The sequence below is a fragment of the Pollicipes pollicipes genome, unplaced genomic scaffold (genome assembly GCF_011947565.3).
Source record: "Pollicipes pollicipes isolate AB1234 unplaced genomic scaffold, Ppol_2.1 Scaffold_4002;HRSCAF=4701_pilon_pilon_pilon, whole genome shotgun sequence".
Lineage (NCBI taxonomy): Eukaryota > Metazoa > Arthropoda > Thecostraca > Pollicipedomorpha > Pollicipedidae > Pollicipes > Pollicipes pollicipes.
In genome coordinates this window covers 1,982,302-1,997,695 of record NW_023596420.1, presented here as the reverse complement: position 1 = coordinate 1,997,695, position 15,394 = coordinate 1,982,302, and the positions used below count along the sequence as shown (strand labels likewise).

The 15,394-nt window shown below is 52.4% G+C and overlaps 1 protein-coding gene across 3 annotated transcripts; it reads left to right on the top strand.

The window, feature by feature from the left end:
* The first annotated feature begins 1,427 nt into the window (after positions 1-1,427).
* On the top strand, positions 1,428-14,922 carry LOC119094023 (putative methyltransferase DDB_G0268948). 3 transcript variants are annotated; one of them, XM_037217082.1, is made up of 7 exons: positions 1,428-1,504; positions 6,083-6,201; positions 6,701-6,861; positions 7,793-8,006; positions 8,246-8,346; positions 13,298-13,438; positions 13,986-14,922. In XM_037217082.1, exons 2-7 carry the CDS (start codon positions 6,100-6,102, stop codon positions 14,095-14,097), a joined length of 831 nt encoding a protein of 276 aa, XP_037072977.1. In that variant the 5' UTR covers positions 1,428-1,504; positions 6,083-6,099; the 3' UTR covers positions 14,098-14,922. The 3 variants fall into 3 exon arrangements, with proteins under 3 accessions (XP_037072977.1, XP_037072976.1, XP_037072978.1); XM_037217081.1 differs by lacking the exon at positions 1,428-1,504 and adding an exon at positions 2,492-2,557; XM_037217083.1 differs by lacking the exon at positions 1,428-1,504 and adding an exon at positions 2,511-2,529.
* Positions 14,923-15,394: the final 472 nt, after the last annotated feature.

Below are 15,394 nucleotides of genomic sequence, written 5' to 3'. Positions count from 1 at the left end.
CAAGGGGCCCACCTTGACCTGCATCCAGACCGCCCAACTCTGGCCAGTGTTCTATCACGTGGCCCAGTCGGTAGCTCATTGCATGTGAGCAGGGGGCCCCAAGGTGGACTCCCTTGCGCGTCCACGTTCCAGCACAACATCCCTCGTCTGTCCTCGTCCAAGTTTGGTGGGGAACCAGCAGAGTGGCCAAAGTGGCTTGCTCTGTTCAAAACGCTTGTTCACGATCAATCCTACCTTACCTTGACCGAGAGGATGGTTCACCTGCAGGCTGCAGTGTCGGGTCTTGCACAGCATATCATAAGTGGTATGTTGCATGATGGCAATTTGTATGATGATGCCCTGATGGCACTGAATGACCGTTTCGTACGCCCCGCGGGACATTGTACGTGCCAGCCCGCGAGACATATTCGCCTGTCCCACACCAACCAATCTCGTGAGCTTCCTCGCATACTTCGGGGCGGCGGAATGGCCTACCAATGTAAGAACGGTCCTCTGTTGTGTTCCTGACAGCCGGTTGGCCAAGCACGCTCCTGGTCCACCAGTAGCACCCGTTTTGTCTCAAAGCCTCGTGACGTTTCAGGGTCTCAGATGTTCGGGGACGTGCGCTGGCCAATACCATTTTACCCGCTGGACTGACAGACGGAGGTCAAGCTGCCGGCGCTGGAGCACCCTGGTCGGCCGGCCGAGTCGCCGTCCACCCGCCGTCAGCCGCCGCCGCTTGTATCCCCACGGGAGGGGGGGGGGGGGGGTCGGTAGATGGCTTCCGCTCGCTGTCTCGCCGATGAATGGGGGACAATGAGTGGGTATGGGGGAGTGGGAACACCCGGATGTGAGTCCAGTGCCTGGTAAGCCGGTACAACTGAGAGGCCGAACGACTACAGAACTGCAGCTAACAGCGGAACGGTCATCTGATCAATGGTGCTGGAACGGGCGACGAATGCTCGGCCTTATCGGCATACAACGCTCGTGAGTGACTCTCGTCGTAAGCCGCTGCGGGCAGCCGGACACCCCACGCCGAGGTCCACGAAGGCACCCGGCATGCAGCACAGGCGACAAGACGTGGTCTGCATGGTGCCCTCCGCCCCCCCCCCCCCCCAGCTTACGTACCGAGAGGGCTGTGATCTCGTGAACTAGGCCCTGAAATTAGCAGCTTGAGCCTCCATCCGTTACAGAACCCGAGGGGGCGGTACTTCCCCACACCGGCCGAAGCTAGTTCCTTTGGGGTCAAACGCATCGCAACGCCATTTTCTGACGGTACGTCGCTATCCGCTGCTGGCCCTGACTGCGACCGTGATAAGACCAGCAGCTCCTGACCGACAGTGCCCCTCCCCCCCCCCCGTCCAGTCTGTTAGCGCCATGTGTCATATGTGACGTCGGCCAATCACGTGACGCTGGACACCAGAGCTCCCAGTCTCTATACACAAACACTGGGACGGCTGCGCGCGGTTTGCTCACACGGCGGACTGGTGCAGCGGCGGCAACGAATTCTCTTCACCGATTTGGGGTAAGCTCATGTGCCGGGCCAATGCGTGTCACTACGGCCTGCTCTGAGTTTCGTTTGCTCATCGAAAATGCTACGGCACGGCCACACAAGACGACTGAGTCGTAGTCCGCTGGGCGCCAACCTTGATGCAAAATTTAAACGAACACCTTGCTTTGGGATCTTCTGGGATTTCGTGACCCGTGAACCCAGTGCTCCAATAGCCGCTCGTTTCTGGTTTTATATGATCGGCTACGAAAACAGATAACAGCAGATCAACAGATGTCAATGCTCCGCCATGTTAGCCAGATGGCAGCGTGGCTAGCGGTGAATAGTGTGGCGAGTGTGGCTCCCCGTTGACCTTTGGCCCGCCACCATTTGCCTTTTCCAGGGGCGAACGGTTAGAATGTGGTCCTTTTTGTGGTCAAAGATTTCCTGTTCGCCTGTACCTTGTAAAAGCCTGTTATGAGGTCTGCACCAGCTATTTAGTGCTTCTACTATTGCAAGATGTGGAACAACAGTTACCGATCAGTGGGAGTAGACGAATTTCACAAATTTGCTTACAGACTGAAATCGCTATCCGGCCAGCACAAACTCATGGCAGCTGGTGATTTGACACAGGTTTTCGGGATTAGAATGTACGTGCTGTAAAATTTAAAAGTTTGTGAATATCATTTTCAAATTTTGGTAAAAGGGGTGCTTGAGCACGTGAATGGGTGCTCAGAACATTTGGTTTTGCTTGATCGCTTAGTCATGACCACCGGCGCATGAGAAAAGGTTGCTAACTTATGACATTGTTAGCACCTCGCTTAGCATTCGTGCATCCACTGGGTAAGCAAAACTCAGTTGTCTTATAATGAAGAGTGGACCAAGTTTTCTTGCTGCATGTTGTAGCATGATGTTCGCATTGTCATCTGTCTAGCTGCCCAGATCTAAAACATTTATAACGCCCACCAGGCGGGAGCTGCTGTCACATGCACCGCCGGGAAGCGCGGGGACGGTGGGAGGAGCTGGAATCACTACTGGACCACCCAGACCTGCACGACGCGGTTAAAGAAGCCCGCATGACTGAAGCGGGCATCGATCACAAATTTCGCAAAGTTTATGAGCGTTTAGAACACAATATTCTTAAAATTGATACTGCTAAGATCATAAGAAAACATAAGTTGTGCCCAAATCGCACGCAAAGCCGGCCAATTTCACTAGCAAATGATATTGTGTAGCACAACAAATATCTACTGGTGCACAACTTGCCAGACATAATGAACAGCTCAGCAGCTTCGCTGTGATAAGCGCCATACTTATTAATGCCTACACTGATAAGGTGGTACCGATGGAAATAGTCCACAGCATGTACATGGTGAGACGCGGGCGGATATTTGCATACATTTGTGGTACATACACGGGTATATACTGGCAGCTCAGCCGGTTAGACCGGCTGTTTGGATTTGATCTGGAGTCAATCCCGCGTGGTGAGGTGGGTGGGTTAGAGTCGTTTTAACCGTTCGCTGTTCGCCCCTGCTTGGGATGGCCTGCGCCAGGTGGTAGCAGTTGCGTTTAAGGTCAGGGGGAGTCATGCAAGACAAGGCGGACCATGGTAAGCATGAGGGCGCAATCAACTTTCTCCGAAAAATTATGCTGTTGACTAGGCATTCCGCGATTACATAGTGGGATCAAGGCTTGTACAAACGCACTGCTCAGTGTGGGCTGCGATAAAAAATTGTTGGCACTTAATCTTTAAAAGCACGCTCACTAGCATATATCCAGAGATGGGTGGAGTTAATAAAAAGATTTAACTCCGCTTAATGTAAATCATTAATCGTGTGGGTTAACGCAGTTTAAAGAGTCTGTGAAATCGCTAATGATGTTAACAGAAGTTAAAGTTAACCCCCTAAATCGTTAACCTTTAAAATGTTTCCGAAGCCTAATTTCTGCCTCCCAAATCCCTTCCAAGGTGGTATTTTTATCCACCTTTACAAGGTGGCGTTGTATTGTTTGCCGTCCAATCATTGAATTGCGGTTCCTATGCTAAGGTACCAGTGTCTATGCATTTCAGAATCATACCGTTTTCATAAAAGGCTGCAAATTACAGGTGAGGATTTGTTGGAATTTGATGTTTGAATCCCACAGCGGGTAGATCGACATTTGATTACCTGATTTGATTAATGCATTTGATTATTTTCATCGGAATTATCAGACCTCAATCCTCTAGAACCCATAAGCCCACGTCTACGTTAGTGGCTTCTGGCTACCTTTGCTCAGTCATCAATGCTTCGGCTTATTGCATATTTCTAATTTGGCCAAAAAGAATAGAGAGAGACATTGGTGCCAGACTGTGTACGTTTCGAAAAGTTTTTTTTTAGGCATGGGACGATTCATATACTTCTCCTTACCATCAGCAATGGAGGAGTCTATGGCAAAGTGTATGACAAGGCAGACAGGGTAGGTAGCCAGCACGATGCCGTACGCGTTCCCCTAAAAACTAGTTTGTGCGCAACATACATAATACAGTATCTGACCTATAGATAGGCTTATGAATGTGTCAGACATAAAACCGTTGCGTGGAAAGTTTCGATACATGAATATCTATTTTATACGATGGTGGGTAGCCCCATTGGCCATCTTGCACTCGCTGGAAGTGGATTTCAACACGCTCGTATTCGAGGGTCTTGGTACATACCCCTTGTAGAGGAAGCAAGGGCACGAGATCCCCCCTCCTCCTTGCAACCCCAGAAATGGTCAGGCCTGAAGTGACAAAAAAATTGCATGTTATGCACATGCGACGCGAAACATTTTTGAAGATAATTTCGCATACAATTTAGTGTGTTCGGATATAGCCTATGTTGAGAGATATTTAAACGCATATTTACACACTCAGATGATGGGTTTTAAGATCCGGTTGTGCTTTTGAGGATTCGAATCCTGGTTTTTCGTATCTGACTTCCTATTTCCAAGATTCGGTGATTCGCAAGATCTCAATCTGTTTTAATGTATTGGATTCCTACGAAGATGAACCATCAGCTGCACTTTACATCAGCTTACTCCATCACATCCTTGAGAGATTTCCGTCCTAACAACTGCAGCCCTTCTGGCCTTTATTGAACATCTGTGGATATTCTGGACAACAACTTTACTTCATCCGCAGTTCTCATATGGTCAGTAGTGTAAGGGGTTGAACGCTTATTAATGAAAATTCGCAGCAAGAATTAGTTATCCCTTGGATGCATACCACAGGGTATGGGTACCAGACCAGACGAACGTGCTCGTATGACATCACGAGCGCAGGGCGGGCATCTGTGCAGCTGGCTCATGTCGCTGTCACAAGGGCTGCTTAGCTAGGTCGCTTTACGCGTGTAGGGCGCGAGTCTATAGCTCCGGACTGTGAACCGCGCGCCTGGCTGCGTTGTACTGTTGTTGAATGTATCGCACTTCTCGACAGCTATTGCCATTGAGACAATAGTTACTTTTTTCTCACATCTCTCCTCTGGTCACACTGTGCAGTACGTTAAGTGATATGGTGCAAGTTAGTTAGACGGCCTGTTTGAATGCCAATCCGGCCTACTTCCATCACAATTGCAGGTGGTTAGCGGGCTTATCTATGACATTTTTATTGCATGCCTGGATATTAACGTGATTTAAGCGGCCATTTCGGCTTGAATTGCACCGATTGCACCATACACTACGACGAGCAAGCTCCTTGAATTTCAGTTTGAGCAGCCTCGAAAAGGTATGCATTATACGTCACGCTTTTCTCATGACGTAACCTGTTTTCAACAGGCGTCCGACGCTCTTTCCAAATGCTGAAAAACCCTGTGTAAGGGGGCTGTTGCTTCTCGAAGAAACGTCTCTTTTAAACATTGCGATGTTATGCTCCAATATTGGTGAAGATAAGCACAGAATACCGATACAAAAGATTCACAACAGACAGTCGATAATAATCAGCATCTAACTAATAGCTAAGGAGCTATGGTTTTCAAAAATATTGATAAGGTGACGAAGAGTGTATGCAATGACGAAAGCGAACGGTTTCTCACCGGACAACATGTAATGTGACCCGTTACCTAAAATATTAATATTTTTAATTTGATCTGCAACTACCAACACCTAAATAGTTTATACCATGTTTTTGAAAAATATGGAACAAATAGTGATTCGTGTCTCAGAATATGTTTTACATTATCATTTTGATTCCACCACGAATCTCTGACACGAACCTACAGGTCTTCAAACAGTTAAGGCAGTTTGGAGTGATGATATAGCCTATAACTTTTTAAACCTTACCACAGAAGCCGACTTATATTTACTCGCCTACCGTGGGCAGTGGCATGTTGCGCTCAACAACAGTAATACAGCTGCCATAGACAATAGCTGAGTCGATGTGTATGGATGCAACCGAGGGAAAGGCTATCGAAATGCTCAAATCGGCTCCGCCGCCCCCCCCCCCTCCCCCCTCGTGCGGCACCGTTCGCCGGAGAGCGCCTCACAAGATGACAACCATGCCTCTGAAGACATTCTTACAAGGATGATGTGGCGTGATATAGCAAAAACGCGCTATGCTGTCACGCCATGTATAATATTGCGTTTTCTTGGATGTGTTTTCAGTTCACAGTATCCGCGCCATGCTTCGGCTGTTTGAGGCATCCTCGCATGCAAAGCTGTATGCAGAGTTCCGGCCGAACCCGCCAGCATCTCTCATTAACGCTGTTGTGCAAGCTGTCAAGGTAAGGCTATGTGCTGGATACGTGACCAGGCTATAGTTGATTCGATATTTGTTATTGAGAAAACTCTAACATTGGCTGTGCATGATATTAATTTCAGTCACCTCACTTGGTTGTGAAGCAGTGCATTTAGGTTTGACACGACATACTCGTATTCGCCTGAAAATGTCATGGATCTGTGCACACGCTTACAATCAAACAGTGCAGATATTAAGAAATTCAATTGATGCGCTTGTGGTCAAACTTACGACTTGCGTTCGTGTAATATGGGTTGTAGGAATAACATCACCTGTTCCAATTCTGAGGGTATGCAACCATGCATTATTATGTCCTTATCGAGTGTATGACTGAAAGAAGCGTGCTCATCAGCCCAAGAGTTCCCGAATCATTAATTTTCCCTTAACCTTTGTGCATGCGCGTTGTTTGTGCACGTGCACATTGCTTGTCGAACACCAGATATGCGCTGGTTGGAAGGCACCCCACTGGCCTGGAATATCCACAGGAGAAGCTGCCGCTGGATCGTGCACTTGATGTCGGCTGCGGCAATGGACAGAACACCCGCTGCCTGGCACCCCATTTCCGTTCCATGCTAGCCACGGACGTCAGCCCAGAGCAGATCAAGGAGGCCACCGCGAATAACACCATCACAAATATCGAGTACCGGTGAGATGGACAGACCCAAGGGAAACTTCGCCGAGGTGTTCCGAGGGTGCTGCGTTACCTCGCATTCCAACGCTGTGTCCAAAAGAGTCTAGGCTCGTTGTTCGACGATGGCTGGACGCCAATGTCCTTTAAAGGGAATGTCCCACATTAGGAGATATTCAGGTAAGTGTCCGATATGATGAAATATGTCCGCGTGTATCCAATGGTATCTTGAAGTGAAAAGACTGCTCTAGACAACGCAAGTCCACCATGTATCAAACGTGCCCCTTAAACGTCATCGTTTTATTGCGTCATGGAGCATTTGCACGGCGACTGAGGGACTGCCAGTCTGACCATGGGAGATCGACACGCTACCGGTAGGGCTGGCTCACTGGTAGGGCTGGCTCACTGGTAGCATTTCATCCTCTCGATAGGTATCCTGCCGAGAGGTGCGGCGTTTCCAGAATTCAAATATCGTTCAGTGTACATGTTTTCTGTCTTTCTTGTGGGGTTCTGGCATATCGATCAGTGACTTTATAGTTTTCACTTGCATTCACAAAACTCGGTTATGGCGCTATTCTTAACACGCTCTCGGGTGGGGGTCAAATTCACCCCTCCCCGCCGAAGGTTTTTCCAGAGTGGTTTCCGAAAGACGTGGAGTAGCCGCGCCAAATGTTGCACAGCTGTAGACAATTGAATAGCGGATCGTTAAGTTCCCACCGCCGAAGCGCTGTCGTTGTTACCCGCTGCCCACTATCAAGGACCAGGGACCTACCATTTTTTCGGGGGTGGGCCACTGTTCAGCCTGTTCCACACTGCCAGGTGGTCTCTGTTCTGCCTCGCTCCGTGACGTCATGGCATCTCTGTTTCATCTCCCCTCTCTCTCTCTCTCTCCCTCCCTCTCTCTCCCTCCCTCTTTCCCTCTCTCTCTCTCTCTCTCCCTCTCTCTCAGGGTATATCCTGCCGAGGAGATCCCGGCGCCGGCCGAGTCCGTGCAGCTGGTCACCGCCTGCCAGTGCTGCCATTTCTTCGAGCTGCCCCGTTTCTTCGCGGAGGCGGACCGCGTGCTGGTGCCAGGAGGCGTGCTCGCTCTGTATGGGTACGGCTTCCCCGAACCGTACCGCGACGGCGCGCTCTGGACCGAGCTCAATGATGTCATAGTGCAGGTGGGTGCGGAGGCCGGCGAGCTTGGCGCTGTTGGTCTTAGATTTGGAGACAACCACGAACCGGCTGGTTCCTCGGGTGCGCAGTACAGGGAATTGCTCTGACCCCTAGAATGGCCTTGGCTTAAAAGCGAGCGTTGCAATCCTCCAGCGAGTGTGCTGTGCGAAACCCGAAAAGAGAGACCACGAACGAGTCATCTCGTCCTGGAAGGCGGCCGACCGTGCTGTGCTGTATTCAACAGGCTCAGGTGGCCCTGGCCGGCTTCTGGACCCACATCCTGAAGGACGTGGAGGACCGGTACAGCGACCCACGCTTCCGGCTTCCCTTCCCGGGCGAGGTCAGGTGGGTCTCGGCTGCGCCGCCAGAGAACAGCACCGTCTGAGGGTCGGCGAGACGCATCGTGAGACGAGGCGCCAGCACGAACCAGGCGCCGCCGGGCCGGGGCAGTGCTGTCTTGTGTGAAATGGTGTCAAAGTGTGTGGAAATGTGGAAGCGTCGCAATGCCACTCAGATATCAGGTACATTTCAAGATATCAGATATCAGGTATCATATCAAGGACGCTGTCATTTTCTGTCTGTCCAGGACAGAACAACATACTGCAAACCCTGTGGTCAGCACCGTCCCGCTCTCTGCTAATGTTCTCTTCTCTCCGCATGCCCTCTAGCCTTCAAGCGTTCGTAACTTCTAGATACCTTCTAACCAGAAGTGGTGTTGCGGTTGAGCACTTTTCATGTGCCTTTGGGGCTTTCCAACGCACTCAGCTGACGGGGCTTTGTATGTATGTATGCTATGCATCATATATGCTATGTATGACGTCCCAAGCTATTTATGGCATCACCTGCTTTTCACTATGGCAGAAAGAGCGTGCACAGTAGGGTGGGCCCTTTTTGCAGCTTATTTTTTATAAATGGGTATAGGTCAAATTCTGATGTGTCGACACATGGTGATCACGAATCAAACCATGAAAACACGTTTTGAGAAGTCCTCGTGATGGCGAAGCCGAAAAGTTTGCGGAGCGAAACACCGATTTTTTTGCCAAATTGGTTAAATCCGTTAGAAATTAGAAATGAAAAATTATAGAAAATATGTGCCGATTAAATCATTTATTGTCTACAAAATGGCCCCACTGGAACCAGTCTGTGTCTTTTTATCTTCACCATGCACGAACAAACGTTTCAAAGCTCGATCCTTAGTGCCTCGGACCGATCTTAGATGGCGCTAGTGGTGGCCGCCCTCGCCGCCCGCTAGGCGGAGCTCTGTCCCGCAGGGGCCTTCTGGAGTTTAGGACAGAGCGCAGCCACTCACTGCACCTCCCTCCGACCCACCACTCGCCCCCCCCCCCCCCCCCCCCCCCCCGCCTCTCTCAAGGCCCCATTCTGGCCTAACCTGCCTAAGTGCCTGACTTAGGCAGCTGCTGTTTCTGCATGCGGCGCTTAGCAAGGATGTTCAGCGCCTTGCCGTCCTGCCTGTCTGCCCCACCACCGTCGCCAACGCCTCGATCGTCAGTTTGACGGCTCTCTCGGTTGACTGTGTGTGGCAGGGGACACCTGTGCTAAGGGGAGTGTCTACAAGAGCGGCCAGCTGCACCGATGTGAGCCCAAGCGTACAGGGTGGCTCGATGGGTAGCTTCCCGCTTCTGATGGTCTCCATTCTCGTGCTCAGCTCCATGTAGCTGTTGGCGTTCACGTTAACTTCGCCCCGCGGCACGGCGTATCGGCGAACCTCGCCCGTCGGCGGGGTCTCGCGGGTCTTGAAGAAGATGAACCTAACGGCTTCAACTCACACCTCCCTGCTGGGATCGGACAGCATCCCCAGCATGATGCTCTCCGGGTGGGCCATCAGCGCGTTGTCGGTGACGCTCCGTTGAACCACCCGCAGGAGGTCGCCGCTGAAGTGGGCTCGCTGGCGCCGCACCTGCTCGGTGAGGTGCCGTACAGCGTGCACTGCGTCCGACTAGTGCTTGACCTGCACCACCATGGGCACGTAGAAGCACACCACATACCGGGCCAGCGCTGCCAGCTGCGGCGTCGGACTGTTGGTGGCCATGTACAGGCGCAGTAGCCGGCTCTGGGCCGTGTACCAACGCGCATGGTGCACCTTGTCGTGCGTCAAGTGGCGCACCGAGCTCGCGTCGCCCACTGTCACGTTCTTGGCGCACTTGTAGAGGAGTGTGACGTCGGTGCTGAGCTCACGCTCGACGGCGGTGGGAAGCTCGATCCAGTCGTCGCATTCAACTACTGGGAAGTCGGCCACCGGCAGGTTGTGGACGGGGCCGCGGAACTCTTTGCCGATCGGCCCCTCGAATGTGCCGTGGCCAGTGGTCTTGCCGTCAAGGACGCAGACACACCACACGGGCCAGGGGCCGGCCGAGCTTTGCCTTTACCTGGGCCATCCAACCCTCTTGCTTCCGACCACCTGGTTGGTGCCGTCGCCGCCCACGGTGGTGACTTGGTCGATGTTAATGCCCCTTTCGGTCAGTAGATGTAGCAGCTGCTGAGCGACGTGTTCGCCCGTGTGAGGGCCCTCACACTCAAAGTGACCGATATACTGGTCACCGGGGTGCATGTTGACGGAAACGTTGTGGGTGGTGATTGTGACCAATATGCTGGTGCCTTGCTGTAGCTGGGACAAGGTCGGGTCGTTGCGACCGTCACAAAAAACTGCGGTGCAGTCAGCGGCGTTCAGGGCGATGGCAAATATTTTCTCCTTGCGGGTTTTCTCGACGGCCAGACGAAGCTTTTTTCTTGTAACTTATGACATTTACTTCGCGGACATACGCTTGACTGTTTTTGACTGTGCCTAACCCGGCTGCATCTGCCGCCTCAGCCAACGGACGCGAGTCAATTTTTCGAGTGCCCCGCGGCCGTGGGGGAACGTAATCTGGGTCATCCGTGATCGCAGTACTGGCAGCCGCGTGACAGGCAGCAACTTCGGCACTGGTAACGATGGCGACTGGGGTATTGTCAGTGACGTTACAGCTGGCATCGGAAGAATCGGCAACGGCATTGCCGACAAAAGCGTTGCCAGCACCGGCGGCGCCGTCGCTGTCAGCGGCATAGGGGGCGCCGTCGCTGTTGCCAGCAACATTTTCCTCTATTTCTGGATTCATGGCGGCCGACCTTATAGCTTGTGCGGCTGCTTGGGCGGCAGCTCGTGGCCCACAGACTGCAGGGCTTGGCTGTGGGTTTGCCTTGGTGGCCTGTGACGTTGGGCGCGCTGCCAGCTCTCCAGCCTGCCGGGCCACCCGCCGACGCCAGCGCTGGGTGGTGGCCGCGTCCATGGGACCAATGGACATGCGGCGTGTAGACCTCTGGTCCATCAGGAACGCGGCGTCCCCCGGATGCTCCGGCACTCTGGCGGCTGACGCGATATCGAATAGCGTTTCAAGCCGTGCCTGAAGCCGCTCAGCTGACTGGCGGCCGCTGGACACCTTCGTCTTTCGAGCCGACACCGTCTCCTTCCACAGCTTGTTGATTAGATAACTCGCACGGTTCATGTCCTTAGTGGGAATGGGTGCCCGCTCCCAAACGGCAATCGTCTCATTCGCCTCTTCTGTTACTATTTCCTTGACTGATATCTGTTCTTACCCTTGCTTAGCTCCGTAATTTTGTTGTGCTTTGATCTTAAGCAATCGTCCGATAACATCGCGACATCTGGAAACTTGCCGTTGGGCGGGTCACACGGCACTACATTAAAAGCTTTATGCGGCTGTGCGTCACGCCGACGAGCACCCATATTAATTACCAAAAAGATTCAAAAATAAAAAAATACCCAGAGTAAACAGAAACAAAGAAAAAAACATACACGACATGGACACAACCCCCAAGCAAGACCATACAAGCCTCACAAGGCTTTGTTTAAATGTCGTTGCCCCTAGCAACGCCTTGGACCCCAACGCCATATCTGGCCGTTCAATGCAAGTAATATTCACAGCTACATGGAGCTGAACACGACGATGGAGACCATCAGAAGCGGGAAGCTGCCCATCGAGCCACCCTGTACGCTTGGGCTCACATCGGTGCAGCTGGCCGCTCTTCTAGACATTCACCTTAGCACAGGCGTCCCCTGCCACACACAGTCAACCGAGAGAGCCATCAAACTGACGACCGAGGCGGCGGCGACGGTGTTGGGGGCAGACAGGCGGGACGGCAAGGCGTTGAATATCCTTGCTAAGCGCCGCATACAGAAACAGCAGCTGCCTAAGTCAGGCACTCAGGCAGGTTAGGCCAGAATGGGGCCTTGAGAGAGGCGGGGGCGGGGCGGGGGGGGGGGGGAGGGGGGGGGGGGGGCGAGTGGTGCGTTGGAGGGGGGTGCAGTGAGTGGCTACGCTCTGACCTAAACTCCAGAAGGCCCCTGCGGGACAGAGCTCCGCCTAGCGGGCGTCGAGGGCGGCCACCACTAGCGCCATCTATGATCGGTCCGGGGCACTAAGCATCAAGCTTTGAAACGTTTGTTCGTGCACAGTGAAAATAAAAGACACAGACTGGTTTCAGCGGTGCCATTTTGTAGACAATAAGCGACTTGATCGGCACATAATTTTTTTCATTTCCAATTTGTGACGGATTTAACCAATTTGGCAGAAAAATCGATGTTTCGCTCCGCAAACTTTTCGGCTTCGCCATCACGAAAACTTCTCAAAATGTGTTTGCACGGCTTGATTCGTGATTGCCATGTGTCGACGAATCAGAATTTGACCTACAGCCATTGATGAAAAAATAAGTTGCAAAAAGGGCCCACCCTAGTGCACAGCGGGGAAGCAAACCCCGTACCTTCAGTTCCCTCAACGCGTAAATTTACAAATGCACTATCAATACCCCTCCTCCACTGTGTCGTAATTTTCTGGGCCGTAAACAAGGTTGCGGGAAAAAACAGCCAAGACATATCGCGCATTAGCCCGCTTTGAAAGTCTATGCAAGGGCGAAGCTAGTGAAGTGGTTCAGCTGCACGCCTAGGAAGCCAGAAATACGGGGCTGAATTTCCTGCGGTTCCCTGCGCCCTTCCTGTCAGGTTGAGAGGCAGGCGACGCCACCTACCCACAGCAGCTGGGCGCGTCGTAAAGCCCCAATGACAACAATGGCAATAAAATCTGCTCAAGCGGCGATTCTCTCTTCTATCGTCACTTCTGTCCAGTTTCATCATTCCACCACCCCGCCCGTGTGACTTCTCCCGACACTGTCCACGTCCTGTCTGAGGTCACTCGGGTCAGTGCCCCACGTCTGGCCGGCTCTATGACCCCACCCTGCCGCCGTGACACCGCCCCGCGCGGGTGACGGACGCCGCCCGCGGCCGCAGGGACGAGAGCCACTACCAGGAGCGGACGCTGACCCTAGACGGCCTGCTAGGCGGCATCAGCACCTGGTCCGGCTTCCAGACCATGGTGGACCGCTGCGGCGCCGAGCGGGGCGAGGCCCTGCTGCGGCAGACCCGGGAGCGGTGAGTGGCTGGCGGCCGGCGGGACGGTCCGGCACGCCACCTGAGCGTCAGGCCGATCGGTACGGTACCGCTTTGTGACTTCTGGTGTGTGTGCGATCCTGCCGTATTGTATCAGGGACAGATTTCTGACGTAAGGCTGTTGGGCAGAAACGTGCATTGGACCAGCGTAATCATATTCCATATCGGGTGCTGGGGCATCAATTCGCAGCAAATTGTGCACGTCTGGATGCAAAACATGTCTGCCGTTGACGAGTTCGAAGCTGTGACAGATGGTGCTGACAGAATATGTCGCGGTGAGACCGCCCTATTCTTTACACCATGTTTGAAATTTCAGGACGCGATTTTGTAACACTTTGTGTACCATCGACGTGTGCCATCGACGTGTGCCATCGACGTGTACCACCGATGTGTACCATCGACGTATGCCGTCGACGTGTGCCATCGACGTGTACCACCGATGTGTACCATCGACGTGTGCCGTCTACGTGTGCCATCGACATGCGCCGAAATCGTGTGAGAAAAAGTAAATCACACGATATTGCCTCAGGTTACATGCAGTGCTCTCCAACGGCGACCCGGAGGTCGATACTAGCGCTATCGCTATCACCGTCCGGTACTTCTACTTCCTGCTGATGGCGCGGAAGCCAGTGCCGCCTTGACCGCGGCCCGCGACGACAGCGATTGTGCTTCGCAGCTTTGGGACAGCGGGTAACGAAGCGGGAGATGGGAGATAGCGGGAGATGGCGCTCAACTGGATGAAATTGGGGAGCCAGGTCGTTTCACGTGGGCGTGGTCTGGTTGGGAGCTCTTCGGATGGTCGGGTTAGATGCTGGGATATTAATTTTATACCGCAACATCATGTTGTTGGAATAATATAGCTGAAAGGTGTCTGGTAGTTGTGGAGTCTTTGGTGTTTTTTGTGTACGGGTATTACTGATAGGGCATTATGCAATTAACGAGACGACTGAGGAGGCCAAGTGAGAATTCAGATCATGCAAATCGTTCAGGATGGTATTTTATGAGAACCAGGCTCTTTTCTTTATCATTGTGATATGTAAGAGTTGAAAGGTAGTGATTAAAAACGTAGCTCTTCATTGTCGGTGCCAAACAGGAATGGCGTACATTGCCGTAGTGGTGCTGTTTTTCACCCATCGTTGTATAATCTGTTTTTTCGGGATATACCTGGCCGACGTTGATATTGCAAACGATTTAGTCACGCCACATGTATATGGTCCAAGAACGCCAACCAATATTGTTATTCACTGCCCACTACCTCCCGTTCCTTTGAAATGGTTTTGTCCGCTGGTTTGTGTGATTACTTGCGGAGTGCCTGCTTCTATTCTCTGTCAGCATGATGTGCGTGGCTGATCAGCCACCTGCACCAGTACATACTCAGCCCTGCGTCACTCCAGCCAACGTGGCGCGTGTACTGCAGCGATGTCGGCCTCACCACGAGACGTGAATAAACCAGATTCCCCATCGCAGCGCCGTTTCACACTGCCCGTCGCCGGGTGCCGCGCTCTGACACGCAGGCTCGCCGCGCCAGCGCGCTCTGCGGCATCAGACAGGAATGCGGCCTTTTGCCAACACAAAGTAAAGTGTACTATCCACGTAGACGCAATGTTGGAGCGCCTTGCAGAATGAGAAGAGTTACATGATGTACATTTGTTACCCTCAACCTCCCCTTTGGGACTTGCAAACATAATGCAACGTAGCCGTACATGTTTACATACAACAGGCCTGCTCATAGGCGCAGGAACGTTTCAAAAAGGGTGGGGCAAGCTCAAGATGTACTTCAGTAACTTTTTCTGGAAAGCAAGCCCGATAGCCGGAGTGGGGGTGGGGGTGGGGGTAGAGATAGAGGTTGTTATCGCTATTTACTCAAATGTCATGGCTGCTATGCTATATATGCATCTAGGGCTGTTTCTCACTGGTACAAAATCTTGCCTATTCGAC

What these genes read in the sequence shown, in the direction of transcription:
- LOC119094023 (XM_037217081.1), top strand. An exon ending in TCAATGATGTCATAGTGCAG is followed by an intron (nt 8,007 to 8,245) that starts GTGGGTGCGGAG and finishes TGTATTCAACAG; the next exon opens with GCTCAGGTGGCCCTGGCCGG. An exon ending in CTGCGGCAGACCCGGGAGCG is followed by an intron (nt 13,439 to 13,985) that starts GTGAGTGGCTGG and finishes ATATTGCCTCAG; the next exon opens with GTTACATGCAGTGCTCTCCA.